At 42.1% G+C, this 18,724-nt stretch overlaps 1 protein-coding gene across 2 annotated transcripts in view; it reads right to left on the bottom strand.

Annotated features, from left to right (window-relative positions):
* GALNT17 (polypeptide N-acetylgalactosaminyltransferase 17) overlaps nt 1-18,724 on the bottom strand; it is a 339,139-nt gene that overhangs the window by 136,450 nt on the left and 183,965 nt on the right. The window contains exon 4 of one of the 2 annotated variants that reach the window (XM_087957552.1): nt 16,192-16,363. In XM_087957552.1, coding sequence (XP_087813678.1) covers nt 16,192-16,363 — 172 coding nt within the window. Of the gene's footprint in view, nt 1-16,191; nt 16,367-18,724 lie in introns of both variants that reach the window. The other variant, XM_087957547.1, reaches the window with a different exon arrangement.

Below are 18,724 nucleotides of genomic sequence, written 5' to 3' on the forward strand. Positions count from 1 at the left end.
TCTCACTGTCAGAAAGTTTTTCCTTATTTCCAGGTTAAATCTCTCCTTGTTCAGTTTCCATCCATTATTCCTTGTCTGGCCTACAGGCACTTGAGAAAATAGCTTGAACCCTTCCTCCCTGTGGCAGCCCATCAAATATTGGAAGACTGCTATCATGTCTCCCCTGGTCCTTCTCTTTACTAGACTAGCCAAGCCCAGTTCCTGCAACTGTTCATTGTATGTTTTAGCCTCCAGTCCCCTAATCATCCTGGTTGCTCTTCTCTGTCCTTTTTCTAGAGTCTCAACATCTTTTTTATAATGTGGTGACCAAAACCGGATGCAGTACTCTAGGTGTGGTCTTACTAAGGCTTTATAGAGTGGTATTAGTACTTCCCTTGATCTTGACTGTATCCCTCTGTTAATACAACTGAGGATTGCATGGTGATCCAGTTGTTTTTGGGATTGCACTCAAGGAGCCTATTACTATTGCTATTACATTTGTTTTCTTTTCAATCATCATCGTCATCATCATCACCATCAATCGATCAATTTATAATCCTAACCTTTCTTTGGTGTCCTAATGCAACTTTCAAATATCTTCATTCATTTTATGCTCACAGCAGCAACACAAAGCATTGGATTGAGGGAGAGTGACTCACCCAAAGACACCCGTGTTGAGGGTAGACTTGAACCTGGGTCTTCTCTACCTTATTCCAGCACCTTAACCATTAGAACACATTGTCTCTCTATTCTATTCCATTCCTGAGTAGAAGAAACTAAGGATGGAATCAGGATCCAGCCTCTACTTTAACATTTAACTATTGGTGTTATTTCAATATATTTCCCAAAGATAGAAAGCAAGAATCTTTAATGGGGATGCTGAGAGCTTTGTGCATGGAAATCACTGGCCTTTATAAAAGTAAAGCGGAGTTAAAGCCCAATAAAATAAACCACTTAGGAAAACAGTATATGGATATTTATTCAGTCTTGGCTTATGTTAAGTCAATAAATCCTTTAACAATTGCACTGGCTTAGACAGCATCAAGGAATTTCTCCTGAAACATCTTGTGAAAAGAGCATGAGATGGTGAGGCATCTATCTCAAGGTTATTCAAGTACATCTTTCCTTATCCCCATTCAAATGCAGGAAAGATTTCACACAGGCTGACAACAAAGATTGTGGAAGGGAGGCAGATCAATTGAATCCATCAATGGGGATTTTAGGCTGCAATCCAAGGTAGATGCCCGAAGATAAGTTTCCATTAAACTCTGTAGGTCTTGCCTTTCAGTAGACCTGGAAAGAAATTAACTGTACATTTCACAATATTTCCACTTCTGATGCAGGTTTGACTAAAACATTGCCTGAATGAGAAAATTAGCCCTGCGAGTGACATCGTTCCAATGTCATGCAAGCTTTCCAAATTTGGATGCTTCTCCTGACATTTAAATGCAAAGGCTAATCACGGTCCCTTTATATTCCCATCAGAATCAAGTATAATATGAGACTAGGAGTTTCTCTTTGAATCTCTAACATGCCAGCTTCAAAATGTGGCAATACAATGCTTCATTTGCTTTTCTTGTAAGGGGGAACAAACATTTCCCTCAAAAACAAATCACAGCATTGTTATAGCAATAGCATAGCAATAGCATAGCAAGCTATATACCACCCCATAGTGATTTACAGCACTCTCTGAGTGGTTTATAATGTAGAAGCATTATTTGCATATTCCAATATATTGCATATTGCATTTTATTGATCTCAGAAGGATGGAAGGCAGAGTCAACCTTAAACTGGTCAGGATCAAACCCTAGGCTATGGGCAGAGTTAGTGCACTTTAACTACTATACCACCAACATTATGTGAATAACACAGACTTATGTCTATCCATTGTGCTCAATCTCTATCCATTGAGCCGCGGTGGTGCAGTGGTTAGAATACAGTACTGCAGGCCAGGGGTGGGATTCAAATTTTTAACAACCGGTTCTGTGGGCGTGGCTTAGGTGGTGGGCATGGCTTGGTGGTCATGTGACTGGGTGGCATGGCTTGGTGGTCATGTTATTGGCTGGGTGTGGCCAACTCAACATCACTTACATCGAGGCACGCATCTCCTCGCCTGGCCTCATGACTGTGGGGATGCTGCAACAGTCGTAAGTGTGAAAAAATGGTTATAAGTAACTTTTTTCAGTGCCATTGTGTCTTTGAATGGTCACTCCACACAAGCAAAGTACCAGCAAAGGAGGGAAAGAAAAACTCCAGAGAAGTTCCTGAGATAGGAAGTCTAGTCCTGCCAAGAATGTAATAAGGGTTAACGGAGAGGCAGTTTCTGTAAGCAACACCAGAATGTTTCCTTCCTGCCTTCCTTACAGGATTAGGCCAGTAATTTCTTCTAAAAACCAGTTCTCCGAACTGCTTAGAATGTTAACAACCGGTTCTAGTGAATAGGTGCAAACTGGTACAATCCCACCCCTGCTGCAGGCCACTTCTGCTGACTGCTGGCTGACTGCAATTTGGCAATTCAAATCTCACCAGGCTCAAGGTTGACTCAGCCTTCCATCCTTCTGAGGAATCAGATCGTTGGGGGCAATATACTGACTCTGTAAACTGCTTAGAGAGGGCTGTAAAACATTGTAAAGTGGAATATAAATCTAAGTGCTATTGCTATTGTGCTTCTCTATCACCTCCCACAACTTTAAATGTCATCCTTTTTGGTCAAAAGCCTGCCTGTGCCTAAATTCAACGTGTCTCCATCTTTATTTTATTTTATTCATTTTTATCAAATTTTTATACCACCCATCACACACTCTTAAAAAAACAAGTTAAAGACTGGATTAAAACAAAGTGAAAAGGGACCATTGTAAAGTTAAAAGCCAGAAGGAGCTTGTTCGGCCCTCCACCCAACCCCAGGGGTGCAAAGCATTCTGGGATTCTGTGGCCAATTGGTAGAGCCAGGTCTTAATGCTCTTCCAGAAGCCCGGGATGATGGAGGCATTTGGCCTCTGAGGACAAGCAGAAAGCAAGTCACTGTGCAGCAGAAAGCATAGAAGTCTTTCTTCCTAGACCTCACCAATCAAAGTTCTTCCATCAATGGGCTCTAAAATGTGCCCTCCCTGCCTGTTGGGATGCGATGGGTAGATGAAATTGCCTTAGCCATTAAAGCTGGCTGGTGACTTTGGGCCAATCACCAGGAGACTGTGAGTTCTAGTCCCATCTTCGGCATGAAAGCAGGCTGGTGACTATGGGCCAATCACCAGGAGACTGTAAGTTCTACTCCCGCCTTAGGCATGTAAACTGACTGGTGATTTTGGGCTAGTCATTCTCTCTCAGCCCAAATCACCTCAAAAGGTTGTTTTTGTGTGGAATATAGGAAGAGGAGGAAGGTGTGTTGGCTATGTTCCCACCCTTCAGTTATTTGTAAAAATAATAAAGATGGGATTCATATAAAACTAAATTTAATTTAATTTTTTTAAAAAAATGGGATGAGAGGATTCCTTAGATAATCTGGTCCGATGCCATGAAGGGCTTTAAACGTGTGACTAACACCTTAAATTGGACCCATAAGCAAATTGGCACTCAATGTTCCAAAAGTGTTACATGTGCAACCCTAGGGGCACCCAAAACTGGTTATGCCACCCCTTTCTGCACCATCTGCAGCTTCTGAATATTACTTCTAGGCTCCCCCTCTGTAGAGTGCACTTCAGCACACCTGGTCCTCGACATCCAACCACAACTGAGTCCAACATTTCTGTTGTTAAACAAGACAGTTATTAGATGAGTTTTGCCCGGTTTTACAATTTTCCTTGCTGCAGTTGTTAAGTTAGCAATGCAGTTGTTAAGTGAATCCAGCTTCCTGATTGATTTTGATGGTCAGAAGATTGCAAAAGATGATCACAAGTATTCAAGTATTTGAATATTGACCACTTAACTATTGGGATGCTGAGTGGTGCGGTGGCCTAGAGGCGGAGCTCTTGACTCAATCTGGAGGCTGTGAGTTCGATCCTAGCTAGAGGGAGATATTTTTCTCTCTAGGCACAATGAGAATATATCTGCCGAATATAACTCTGCATTGGTGACAGGAAGGGCATCCAGCCAGCAAAAACTCAGCTCCATTCAGTTGCCCAGACTCCACCCAAAAGGGATTATGGGGTCATTAAAAGATGATGATGAACTATGGAGATGCGGCAATGGTTGTAAGTGTGAAAAAATGGTTGTAAGCAGGGGTGGGATTCAATTTTTTCAATAACCAGTTCTGTGGGCGTGGCTTAGTTGGTGGGCATGGCTTGGTGGTAATGTTATTGGCTGGGCGTGGCCAACTCAACATCACTCACATCGAGGCACGCATCTCCTCGCCTGGCCTCTCGTGACTGTGGGGATGCTGCAACAGTCGTAAGTGTGAAAAATGGTCATAAGTCCCTTTTTTCAGTGCCATTGTAATTTTGAATGGTCACTCCACACAAGCAAAGTACCAGCAAAGGAAGGAAAAACAACTCCAGAGAAGTTCCTGAGACAGGAAGTCTAGTCCTGCCAAGAATGTAATAAGGGTTAACGGAGAGGCAGTTTCTGTAAGCAACACCAGAATGTTTCCTTCCTGCCTTCCTTACAGGATTAGGCCAGTAATTTCTTCTAACAACCGGTTCTCTGAACTGCTTAGAATGTTAACAACCAGTTTTAGCGAATAGGTGGAACCTGTAGAATCCCACCCCTGGTTGTAAGTTACATTTTTCAGTGATATTGTAACTTTGAATGGTCACTAAATGAAGGATTGTAAGTTGAGGACTACCTGCAGTTCATATGGGCGATGCCCAGAGCATGAGCGACTGAAAGAAGAGTTAATGCTATGAGATCATCCACATAATATGATCCTGGTACCAACCTGCTTTCTTAAACAACAGGCTCTCAGCACAGTCAAAAACAGAGATAACTGCTTAATACATTCTCTGGTGAAGGTCTTTTCAGATGACCTTTTAGTAAACCGCAGTCTTTTCTACTGCATATATAACACCCAGCTCTGAAGAATGGGCAACCTGAGAGGGATAAGAGGCATTTAAGCTCGACCTATAGATGCCAGGGTTGAAAAGATGCCTTTGAAACATATCTTTGGGGTTCATTGTTCAAAAGGAGACACCCATAAACCCATTTGAAATCCATTTCCCCACCCGCTCCCATCTGTTTTGCAGATATTCTACAATTTTCCTCCTGGGAGCGATAGCTTCTTCTTTCTGTGGCACAGGATGAATTGTGCATGAGGCTCTCCTGTCATATCCATATCAAGCGGAAAGTGGAAGAGAAACAATCTTTATTTCTAAAAAATAAAATCGAGTTTACCACAAGAGGAGGAAGAAACGAAAAAAACCTATTAATTTTTAGTCCTTTCACAGACTAGAATTTAACTCTACCGATATTCTTCAATAGATATCTCTGGCATAAAAGTATGTTTTTAGAAGAGGAGTTTAAAATGGTTTTGTTAAAAGTAAGCATGGATAATTGGTTTCCTCCTGTGTTTAGGGTTGGCAAAAATAAAATTCAAGGCCCTAATCAGCCGTAGAACTTTTGGGATTGCCTTGACCCAGTCCCTCTATTCCAGGCCAGGTTACTTCACAAGGAAAAGTATGAAGGAGATATGTTGAATTCCTGGAAGAGTGGAAGGATGAAAGCGGAACAGATAAATAAATGGCCAAATGAAGTCTAATAGCAATAGTAATAGCACTTAGACTTATATACCACTCCAGGGTGCTTTTACAGCCCTCTCTAAGCGGTTTACATATTGCCCCCAACAATTTGGGTCCTGATTTTACCCACCCGGGAAGGATGGAAGCCTGAGTCAACCTTGAGCCTGGTGAGATTTGAACTGCCAAATTTCAGGCCAGCCCCGTTTGGCAGAAGTAACCTGCAGTTATGCACTCTAACCACAGCACTACCATGGCTCATTGTACTTTAACAAATCAAGAGTGCTCTGTAAGATCCACATGAGTCTTGCTACCTCACCACAGAACATTTTTCAAACAATGTTAATAAAAATGAAAGGCATTTATTACAGTCTCAGGAGAAAGGAAGAGATGCCTACAGGACTGTATGTAAGCCAGTGAAAATTATTTTGTAGGGGAAAGAGTGGGAGACCTTGGGGTAGGAGTTAAAAGAGGGATCAGCCTAGAATCCAGTGGTGGGATTCAAATTTTTTACTACCGGTTCTGTGGGCATGGCTTGGTGGGCGTGGCAGGGGAAGGATACTGTAAAATCTCTAGTCAGAGGTGGTATTTCCTGGGTATTTCTCCAAACTACTCAAAATTTCCGCTACTGGTTCTCCAGAACTGGTCAGAACCTGCTGAATACCCACCTCTACTAGAATCCTTATATAGCCACAAGCAAACTAAGTCCACCACCCCATACTTTTGACCCTTATTTAAACCCAAGCAGGTATTAACTGTGAGTAATAAATTAATTTAATGATTAATGTCAGGCATGAAAATTCAGGTCTACACCTGAAGGTCCAATTAAACTGATTTATTACTAATCATGCCTATACACAAGAATCTTTGCAACTAATAGTTAGCACCTGCTTGGAATTAAATAAGGGTCAATGGAACTCAAAGGGAATTTGACTTAGTTCACTTCTGTCTACGTAGGGATTCTAGGCTGATCCTTCTTTTGGCTCTGCCCCCAGGTTTTGCCTCTCTTTTTCCTAAAGGTAAAGGTTTCCCTGCACATACGTGCTAGTCGTTTCTGGCTCTAGGGGGTGGTGCTCATCTCCATTTCAAAGCTGAAGAGCCAGCACTGTCCAAAGACATCTCCGTGGTCATGTGGCCAGCATGACTAAATGCCGAAGGCGCATGGAACACTCTTACCTTCCCAACAAAGGTGATCCCTATTTTTCTACTTGCATTTTTTATGTGGTTTCAAACTGCTAGGTTGGCAGAAGAGGGGATGACAAGTAACAGGAGCTCACTCCATTACACTAGGGATTCGAACCGCCGAACTGCTGACCTTTCTGATTGACAAGCTCAGCGTCTTAGCCACTGAGCCACCGCATCCCTTCCTTCTCCTACACATTTTCAACTATTGGTATTTAGTACCTTTGTTGGAGGTTGATAAACCACCTACTTAGAATATTGGCAAGATAGTCTTTAGGTAACATGTGAAGAAAAACCTCCAGGCAACCTTTCCATCCATGTCGTTCACTAAACCCATCAATGAACCCGAGACAATAAAACAAAAGATTGCTTAATGCTTTCCACTGTTTCTGACACCTAGGCTGAAACTAAGTATGCCTTTAGATAGAAAATTGGAAAAACACCAGCAGCTTAATTAAAACTAAGGAAAATGCCCTCAAGATATGAAAATCTTTTACACACACGATAGGTTCCCCCAACTTCAAATCTACCTCCTAAGGTCAACACTTGGACTCACAAAAGGAAAAGATTGCAAAACTCTGCAGGGTGAGAATTTCCTCTCTACTGGACCCAGCGTATTTTTGGATGGAGGGAAATGGACTACACACACACACACACTTCTGCAACAAAAGATGTAACTCTCCGTAAATGTGAACCAAACTTTTCTTTTAATTTGTGGCCACCTTCAATTGCTAAGTTTCCTGTTTTGCTGTCGAATAAACTTTATCTCTGCTTCAAGCAGTTTTCAAACCTGTTTTGTTTGAAAACCTGGCTCAGAATGGATCACAATTTCTTCTAGTAGTTACTTACTTATTTAGTTATGTCTTTAAATCAGTCTTCCTTATTGATGAGTGCCTGGACAATTCCAAGCAATTTTCTTGGCAACATTTCTGGAAGTGATTGCCAAGTGGTTGTCTTTTTGTTAGGATTGAGGGAGTGAGGTTAGTTCAAGTCACTAAGCTGGCTTTGTGTCGAAGATAGGATTACAACTTGCAGCCTCCTGCATGCTAAAGATTAGTGCCTTTAACCACTACACCAAAACGGGCCCCCTACTATTAATTACTAGGAGTTACAGATTCCTTCATTCAAATCCATAGCTAAAATCTAAGCAGTTTAAATACTTCAATACTATGCATTGTATAACAAAGATATAAACACCAAATCAATATGTCAATTAATAGCCAATAACAGCAGCAGCTTCCTCTCATTGACTAGGAAGAATATTCTCATAGTAAAGTCCACCCTTGGGGAGGATTTGCAGGACTTCTCTTCCTGGATTTGCTCATTGCTTGAACGTTGCCTACTGTTGAAAGTTCTTACTCAGAATACTAGCTGTGTTTAGGGTGCTGAGAGATTAGACTCTTTATTAGTTACTAAATTCATATGCTGCCCATGTCACTGTCCAAGGTACCAAATATGATCCTGAAACTGAATCTTATCCAAACTGTGAACAAGGACAATAGGATTTCAAGGAATCAAGTATTCAAAACACATAAGGTTGATCCTAGTATGCTGTTGGTCCAAGGAACTCATGAATGAAAGCAGTTTAATGCTGATGTTAGCTTGCCCACCAGAAACTGAAATCGACCTAAGAGTCATTCAGGACTCAAGCCAGGATGTTTCTTAAAGCATCTCAATTCTCCTGGGATTCTTGAGATGTAATTTCCTCCTAGAATTTCTCTAACCATATTCTCTAGAGCCTGTACCATATCTAATGTCATATTTTTCCTGACAGTTAGAACAATTAATCAGTGGAACGACTTGCCTCCAGAACAGAGGTGGTTCTGACCAGTTCGGCAGGTTCTGACCAGTTCTGGAGAACCGGTAGCAGAAATTTTGACTAGTTTGGAGAAACAGCAAATACCACCTCTGACTGGAGATTTTACACTATCCTTCCCCTGCCACGCCCACCAAGCCACGCCCACTGAACCAGTAGTAAAAAAAAAATTGAATCCCACCTGTTAGGCATCCAGAAATTATCCATTGTAATCAATAACTCTGAGACAGGCATAATCTCCAATTGATTTATTAGGAACAACACTGGTTACGTCTATGAATTTCCAAAACTGAAATTCATTCCCAGAGCTCTCACAAATTCCACCCTATCTCCTCCCACTTACTACACTTCATTAACCACAAGAACCAATTACTTGCAGTTGAAATTTCTAATGTGACATACTAAATAACCATGAACTGTTCAACCCCATCACCCCCTTCATTCTTCACACAACATTCCTTTGGCAGCTGTGGAATTCCAGAGCTGACACCACCACTGCTCCAGAAGGGAGTTGGACTAGAAGACCTCCAAGTTCCCTTCCAACTCTGTTATTTTGGTATTGTGGCATGTGCCTCTAATATGTTTCTCCCTTATCTATCTTCCTTCCAAAACAGCTAAATATAAATGTTGGGGGTCATAAGCACCTTTGGAATTTTGAGTCAAGTGTGGGTGTTCTTGCAAAGTAGTTGCTATGGTGATTGTGCCCAGGAATAGAATGATATACAAGAGGTAACCTGATGTATAACTATTTGGTGGTCCCGAAAAGCATAAGGTATCCAATTTCTCCTTGATCCCGTACTAAATAGGATGGCATTCTGCTGGGTTCAGCTATTTGGACCCAACACTTGGACAACAAGTGTTGCTTGAGGAACAAGTAAGGGGTTTAGAATGGCTCCTTTTTGTGTGCCAATTACAGCTTTTCCTAGAACAGGAACACAGACTAGAATACAGAATAACAGAGTAGGAAGGTACCTTGGAGGTCTTCTAGTCCAACCCCTGTTTAAACAGGAGACCCTGTACTATGCAGGACAAATGACTGCCCAATCTCTTTTTAACAGCCTCCAATGATGGACGACTCACAATTTCTGGAAGCAAGCCATTCCATGATTAATTGCTCTTACTGTCAGGAGATGTCTCCTTAATTCTAGGTTAGATCTCTCTTTGATAAGCTTCCATTACTTCTTGTCTTGACCTCAGATGGAGAATTAGCTGAGTCCCTCTTCTCTGGGACAGACCCTCAAATATTGAAAGACTGCTAGCATGCCACACCTACTTTTTCTCTTCATTAGGCTAGACACACTCAATTCCTGTAATCATTCTTTGTGTGCCTTAGCCTCCAGCCTCCCAATCATCTTTGTTGTTCTTCTCTGCACTCTGTGTAGGCTCTCAACATCTTTTTTATATCATGGTGGCCCAAACTGGATGTAGCGTTTCAAGTGTGGTCTTATCAGCGCAGTTTAAACGGTACTAACATTTCATGTGACCTTGATACTTGATACCTAATATCAGATATTGTGGTGCAATTTTCGAACAACAGAATTTGTGTGATGATGTCATCAAATGTTACAATCTTGACAGCCCCGTAGCTTGCCACAGATGCAGTTGGACTGTTTCTAACCTGAAAGTTAAAAGTCCGGTCTCTTCTTAAAAATCTCAAATGGTGGAGCACCTTCTTCTGTTTCACTGATTAATTGTTACCTTATGGTACGATGGGTGGCTAATAAACTTTATAAATAAATACATTGTTCTCACCATCAGGAAATTTCTCCTGAGTTCCTGATTGGCTGTCTCCTTGATAAGTTTTCATCCATTGCTTCTTGTCTTGCCCTCTTGTTCTTTGGAGACTAGCTTGACTCCCTCTTCTTTGGGGCAGCCCCTCAGATATTGGAACACTGCTGTCATGTTACCCCTAATCCTTCTTTTCATTAAACTAGACATATCCAATCCCAGCAACCATTCTTCATATGTTTTAGCCTCCAGTCCAGTGAAGAGAAACAACACGTTTCCAGAATAAATGGGGTTCAATATTTTCACCCTATCTATTCTTGGAAGCTGCATTTCTTTCCGCATCCCATATGTTTCATTATAAAATTGCTGTTAAAAAAAAAGGGGGGGGGAGTCCAACTTTATCCTGATCAATATCAGGGATGGTATTCAGCCAGTTCTGACCGGTCCTTGCAGACCAGTAGAGAAAATTTTGACTGGTTCAGAGAACTGGCAGGGAAAATTTTGACTGGCCCCACCCACCCACTGGCCCCAATCCTTTGGCCTCTGCCTCCCAGCAATTTCCCTCCTTGCAGCAAACAGCAAACAGCCTGTTTCAGTATCAGCTTCAGCTTCAGCACAGCCTGATTAGCACAAGCAGCTGATTGTTGTTCGGATTGGCCTCTGACCATCAGCTGTTTCAAGTTGCAGGGATTGACATAGTCCATTGCCGCCTCTGTGTGGCCCCAGTGCATCCCATTTTTGGCCTCCATGCACCCCGTTTTTGGCCTGTTCCGATCCCCGCCACCCAAAAATGGGGTGCACGGAGGCCAAAAATGGGGCGTGCAGAGGCTGAAAACAGGATTCAGAGGCAGCAATAGGCCATGGCAATCCCTGCAGCCTGAAACAGCTGACGGTTGGAGGCTGATCCAACCGACAATCGGCTACTTGGCTAATCAGGCTGTGCTAAAACTGAAACTGAAACAGGCTGTTTGCTGTTTGCTGCAAGGAGGGAAGTTGCTGGGAGGCAGAGTCAGTTTTTTTTCTTGTTTGATTACTGCGCATGCATGCGCGAAGTGCAGGATTGGTGCACGCACAAGTGCCCGCAGTGCTTAAAGCAGGGTGTCCACGCCTTTAGATGCTTCAACCCCGATCCGCCCAGGAATTCTGTAAGCCCACAAGTCTTAAAGGCTCTAAAGCAACCTCCGAACCGGTAGGATTTTTTTTTTTTTTTGAAACACGCTACTGATCAATACACAACATTTTTTCAGGCACAGTGACTTGCTTCCATTTCAATTGCCGCTTCCTTCCTGTCTCCTATTCCAGTCAGCTGCACACTCTTCCTCTAACAGCTTCTCTGAAAAGGTTGGGATTCTCCACTCTTGCATTAAATCCGATTTTATACATTTTATGACTTGTCATAGTGAAATAATCTAAAATAGCAGGAAAACCAATGATGGACTTTAGATGAAAGCTTAACGGGGGTGGGGGGTAGAGATGAAGGCTTTCTATAAAGAATCCTTGAACTGCTTTGTCAATGTCACTTTTGTGCCATTCTCAAACCCTCTTGTTTGATTTCTCGCTAGGCCAACTTTTTAAAGAAAGGGCATTTGCGATTCTCAAAACAAAGATGTTTATATCTAGCTTCAGAAGTGCAATATTTACCTTTCAGAGTTAAATAATTGACACTGTCAATATTATTATTTTTGGGTATGTTGAGTTTAATTAAAGGAAGGACCAGGGGTGACATCAGGGGTGGGATTCTACCAGTTCGCATCTATTCGATAGAACCGGTTGTTAACATTCTAAGCAGTTCGGAGAACTGATTGTTAGAAGAAATTACTGGCCTAATCCTGTAAGGAAGGCAGGAAGGAAACATTCTGGTGTTGCTTACAGAAACTGTCTCTCCGTTAACCCTTGTTACATTCTTGGCAGGACTAGACTTCCTGTCTCAGGAACTTCTCTGGAGCTTTTTTCCCTCCTTTGCTGGTACTTTGCTTGTGTGGAGTGACCATTCAAAGTTACAATGTCACTGAAAAAAGTGACTTATGACCTTTTGCAGCATCCCCACAGTCATGAGAGGCCAGGCGAGGAGATGGTGCCTCGATGTGAGTGATATTGAGTTGGCCATGCCCAGCCAATAGCAGGACCACCAAACCATGTCCACCCAGTCACATGACCACCAAGCCATGCCCACCAACTAAGCCATGCCCACAGAACCGGTTGTTAAAAAAATTGAATCTCACCCCTGGGTGACATGATATCAGTCTTCCAAAATCTCACAAAGAAGAATGTGTCAAATTATTCTCCAAAGCACCTGAGGGCAGGACAAGAAGCAATGGATGGAAACTAATCAAGGAGAGAAGCAACCTAGAACTAAGGAGAAATTCCCTGACAGAACAATCAACCAGTGGAACGACTTGCCTCTAGAAGTTGTGGGTGCTCCAATACTGGAGGTTTTTCAGAAGAGATTGGACGACCATTTGTCTGAAATGGCATAGGGCAGTGATGGCTAACCTTTTCCACATTGTGTGCCAAAGTGCGGTGTGTATGTGCACGCATGTGTGCCTGCACCCATGATGCAATGTGCCAAAACTCCCCACCCCTGCGTAAGCACGCATGACCACCCGCACCACACGCCCTGTGGATACATGAAGCAGTATGGAAAATGATAAATAAAGTATTTTTACATTTTGCAGAAGTTCCCAATTCCTTAGCTTTGCTTAATACAATATTATGTAAAACCTCAAGGTTACTGAACCAAGGAACTAACTATAGTCCAGTAAACAAGGGTGAATATGGAAAATAACAGATGGTTAAGATAAAATGAGTAATTAAATGTACTTCTCCTCCTATATATGTTATTCTCCTTTTTGGTATAGTTTAATAAAAGTAACGCCCGGCTAGGCTGAGGCTAGGAAATGTATAAAAGGTGCCTCAGGAAGAATTTGCCATGCTAATGCTCTGAACCTTGTGCACAAATAAAACCTGTATTCTCCAACCTTCGTGGTCTTGTGTTGATTTGTAACCAAGATTTTGCTACATACACACACAACCCCACATGCCACATGCCTCTGGACATGTGCACATGTCTCCCATGAGAATGTCTCCTTCCACACATGTGCAGCAGATACCTGACAATCAGCTGGCTGGTGGGGGGCACATGTGCAGTAGGACTCTTCCAGGCAACCTCTTGCATGCCGGTAGAAATGGCTCTGCATGCCTCTTCTGGCATGCATGCCATAGGTTCACCATCACAGGTATAGGGTGTGCTGCGTAAGCAGAGGGTTGGACTAGAAGATCTCCAAGGTCCCTTCCAACTTTGTTATTCTATTCTATTCTATTCTATTCTATTCTATTCTATTCTATTCTATTCTATTCTATTCTATTCTACCTCCCTACCCTACCCTACCCTACCCTATTCTATTCTACCTTACCCTACCCTACCCTATTCTATTCTATTCTACCAAACCCTACCCTACCCTATTCTATTCTACTCTACCCTACCCTAGGCTACCCTACCCTATTCCTATTCCTATTCCGTTCAGTTCTATTCTATTCTATTCTATTCTATTCTATTCTATTCTATTCTATTCTATTCTATTCTATTCTACCTTACCCTACCCTACCCTATTCTTTTCTACCCTATCCTACGGTAGGCTACCCTACCCTATTCCTATTCCTATTCCTATTCCTATTCCATTCCATTCCATTCCATTCCATTCCATTCCATTCCATTCCATTCCATTCCATTCTATTCTATTCTATTCTATTCTATTCTATTCTATTCTATTCTATTCTATTCTATTCTATTGTTGTGCAATTCCTTTGTATACCAAGTGTTTGATTGCTTTGTCTCAGAATCTCCTGGGAGTTTAAATGGTTTATTTTTGGATCCTTTGAAATGCACAAATGCCTATTTCCTCTTAGACCCATCAGTCAGTTAGGAGAATTATGCTGGCATACCTTGTTTAAAACCTCTTCACGGCCTAAGGAATTACGGAATACAGGCAGTCCTTGATTTACAACCATTCATTTGGTGATTGTTCAAAGTTACAACAGCAATGAAAAAAGTGACTTATTCCTGTTTTCCACACTTACGACCATTGCAGCATTCCCATGGTCACGTGATCAAATTTTGGACGCTTGGCAACTAGCATGTAATTATGACAGTTGCAGTGCCCCGGGGCCATGGGATCCCCTTGTGTGACCTTCTTGACAAGCAAAGTCAGCGGGGAAGTCAGATTCACTTAACTACCATGATACTAACTTAACTGCTGCAGTGATTTGCTTAACAACTGGGGCAAAAAAGTGGGGCAAAACTGAATAACTCGCTTAGCAACAGAAATTTTGGGCTCAGTTCTGGTCGTAAGTCAAGGACTACTTTAAATTTGGATTTGTTAATATTCCCTGCTGAAAATAACAGAATAATGAAATAACAAAAGTTGGAAGGGACCTTGGAGGTCTTCTAGACCAATCCTCAGCTCAGACAGGGAACCCGATACCACTTCAGACAAATGGTTGTCCAACATCTGTTTAGAAACCTCCAGTGTTGGAGCATTCACAACTTCTGGAGGCAAGTTGTTCCACTGATTAATTGTCCTCACTGTCAGGAAATTTCTCCTTGGTTCTAGGTTGGTTCTCTCCTTGATTAATTTCGATCCATTGCTTCTTGTCCTGCCCTCAGGTGCTTTGCAACAAAGGTGTCCAACCTTAGCAACTTTAAGCCTTGTGGACTTCAACTCCCAGTCCACAAGTCTTAAAGTTGCCAAGGTTGGAGACCCCTGCTTTGGAGAATAGCTTGACTCCCATTTCTTTTGGCAGCCCCTAACATATTGGAACACCGCTATCATTCCTTTCATTAAACTAGACATACCCGACTCCTGCAACCATTCTTCGTATCTTTTAGCCTCCAGTCCCCTAATTGTCTTTGTTGCTCTTCTCTGCACCCTTTCTAGAGACTCAACATCTTTTTTTATATCATTTATTGATTTGTTTGTTTGTCAAACAAATATAAGTATGAACATAAATAGGAACAAAGGAAGTAAATATAGATAAATGGGGACAGTAAAACAGGGACGGTAGGCACGCTGGTGCACTTATGCACGTCCCCTTTAAGGACGTCTTAGGAATGGGTGAAGTCCACAGCAGACTGTTTGAGATTGAAGCTGTGAGGGGACAACAGAGCAGTGGTGGGATTCAATTTTTTTTACTACCGGTTCTGTGGGCGTAGCTTGGTGGGCGTGGCAGGGGAAGGATACTGTAAAATCTCCAGTCAGAGGTGGTATTTGCCGGTTCTCCGAACTACTTAAAATTTCTGCTGCCAGTTCTCCAGAAGTGGTCAGAACCTGCTGAATATCACTTCTGCAACAGAGTTGGGTGGAGTGTTCCAGACGTTGACAACGCTGTTGCTGAAGTCGTATTTTCTGCAATCAAGTTTGAAACAATTTACCTTAATCATGATGGCCAAAACTAGATGCCGTATTCCAAGTGAGGTCTTACCAAGTTTTAAGCCTTGGGGATCTTTTTCGTTTTTGCTTTCTTTTCTCTTTTGTGCAATATTGCTCATTCCTTGCAATGGAAAGCCTTATGAATGGAGAAGGCAAAACATAAACACCAGTAAACACACTCTACACCTGTCATCTTTTGTCAAGATATTGTCTGGTCACATTTGAAAGGTGGCCTGCAATTTTGTTTCCTTTTTGTCCTCTTCGATTAGATAAAAAAAGAATTGGGAAACAGATAAGGCGCTTCTGTTGAATCAAAAGCAGCCCAGCTGAAGGCAAGATGAATAGAAATTAGCTAAGCGTAAAGAATTAAAACAGTGCATCTTACATGGTCACCTACCAGCCTGAGGTGAATTCCACATGTGCATCAAAGAAGCCCGTGATATGCCCTGAGGCCACTTTCCACCCTTCAATACGAGCTCGGATCAAACCTTCTCTTTTCTGATTACGGACAACCTTCACCAGGCCTGGATATCTCTTGTTGACATACTCTTCCAGTGGTGCCTTCAATTCTTCTAGAAGGAGAAGTGAAAACAATGACCAAATACAAGAAGCTTGGGAGTTAACACATATACAGATAACAGATAATCAGAGTTGGAAGGGACCTTATAGGTCATTTAGTCCAACCCCCCGCCCAAGCGGGAGACCCTACACCATTTCTGACAAATGGCAGTCCAATCTCTTCTTGAAGGTCTCAAGTGATGGCGCTCTCACAACTCCCGAGGGCAAGCTGTTCCATTGGTTGATTGTTCTCACTGTCAGAAAGTTTCTCCTTATTTCCTGATTAAATCTCTCCTTGTTCAATTTTCATCCATAATTCCTTGTCTGGCCTACAGGTGCTTTAGAAAATAGCTTGACCCCTTCCTCTCTGTTGCAGCGCCTCAAATATTGGAAGACTGCTATCATGTCTCCCCTGGTCCTTCTCTTCACTAGACTAGCCAAGCCCCGTTCCTGTAACTGTTTTACATATGTTTTAGTCTCCAGTCCCCTAATCATCCTGGTTGCCCATTGTCCTCCCTAGTTGAATGCTGATTTGTATATTACAACAATTTATAATATACAAAACAGGCCCAAAGAATTTTAAATGACTAAACTACTAATTCTATTTACAAATTGTTAGCCTGTCATCTATATATTTATTTTATTTATTTATTTATTTGATTTGCCAATTGTTTACAAGATAATAAGTATAAGTGTATACATAGTTGTGAATACATGAAATGGGTACATATAAGAAAAATAAAAGAAAAATAAAAAGGAACAATAGGACAGGGACGGGAGGCACGTTGGTGCGCTTATGCACGCCCCCTACAGACCTCTTAGGAAAGGGGTGAGGTCAATAGTAGACAGTCTAAGGTTAAAGTTTTTGGGGTTTGGGGAAGAAACTACAGAGTCGGGTAGAGTATTCCAGACATTGACCACTCTATTGCTGAAGTCGTAAAGAATTAAAACAGTGCATATACTGCATTAATAGCAAATTGGTTAACAGGAAGAACAGCAGTAATAAAAAAAAGGACAAGATTAAAATTCCAAACCCCTCTGTGAAGAAACTGCTATTGTAATCAACTTGTTGAAAATATACCAAGGCTTCTTAACTATCTTGAAACATTCCCCAAATTAATCCTATTAATTTGTCCTGGATCAAACAACCATATTTGATTCTTAATACCACCTCTTATCAGCTGTTGTTTGATTAAATGTAATAGGTCTAATCTCCAAAGTCAGTCTACCTTTCCCATTTTTTTTAAATTGAATATCCAATGAAATTCTTCTCTTTTCTATCTACCCAGCTTTCCCCCCATTTTTTTTTATAATGCAACAATCTCACGATATTGGCCAGCAGCTATTGTCTAAGATTTAGACACCACATCAAATCCAATTTAATGGCACCAGCTCTATTTCTGATTTCTAGTTCTGGTTAGTTGCCCAGTGACATGCTTTGCTGATCTTGGACATACCATGGTTTGGAGCACTAATTCGATGAGATCACAATAGCTGTACTGAAATTTCTGAAATAAATTGAAATGTCATCTTCTTACAGGATTTGGACATCAATTCAGAAACATGTGAAAACAACGAGGTAGAATACAGAATAGCAACTTACAACACTTGACTGGAAAAATAACACAGTGGTTGTCTAAAAACAGATGACTTCTTTTGACACTAAGTCAAAAGGATTTAACCTACAGATATGTTGGATAAGTTAAAATTAATATATGGACTGATTATAATATCTACAAAATATATGGAGATTCCACCGCATTGCACACTAATGTGGCATGTACAAACAGGACCTGTCTTGAACCTAGTAAAAGTGTCATTGTGTTCCAAGCAGGGGTAGGCTGCAAAAAATTTAGCAACCGGTTCTCTGCCTGGTTGCTGGGTGGGCGTGGCCATGGTGGGCGTGGCCTAGTCGGCCTCCTGCACTATGAAAGAAGGACCATTTTCACCCTCCTCTGGTTCTAGAGGCTTTCCTAGAGCCTCTGGGAAGGCGAAAACGGCCTCCCTGGGCCCCAGAGGCCCTGTGGAGGCCGGAAATGGGCCCGTTTCTGGCCTTCCAGAACTTTCGGAAGGCCCATTTTTCACCCTCCCTGGGCTCCGGAGGCTTTCCTCGAGCCTCTGCACATGCCCTGCACTTACCTGGGATCCAAAGCAGGCTGTGTGGGGAGTCCTGGGAGGGGTGGGGTGGGATGGGCAGGGCCAGCCAGGGGTGGGATTTGCTGGTTCACTGAACCAGCCATAAAATTAACAACCGGTTCACCTGAAACAGGGTGAACTGATAGCAGCCCACCCCTGGTTCCAAGTTCAAGGATTTGATGAGCTGACCATAACCAACCCACCAATTACAAATAACACTTGTACTGGCATCACAG

The sequence above is a fragment of the Notechis scutatus genome, chromosome 1 (assembly GCF_049901735.1).
Source record: "Notechis scutatus isolate UNSWTSFEM ecotype Mainland chromosome 1, rNotScu1.2, whole genome shotgun sequence".
Taxonomy (NCBI): domain Eukaryota; kingdom Metazoa; phylum Chordata; class Lepidosauria; order Squamata; family Elapidae; genus Notechis; species Notechis scutatus.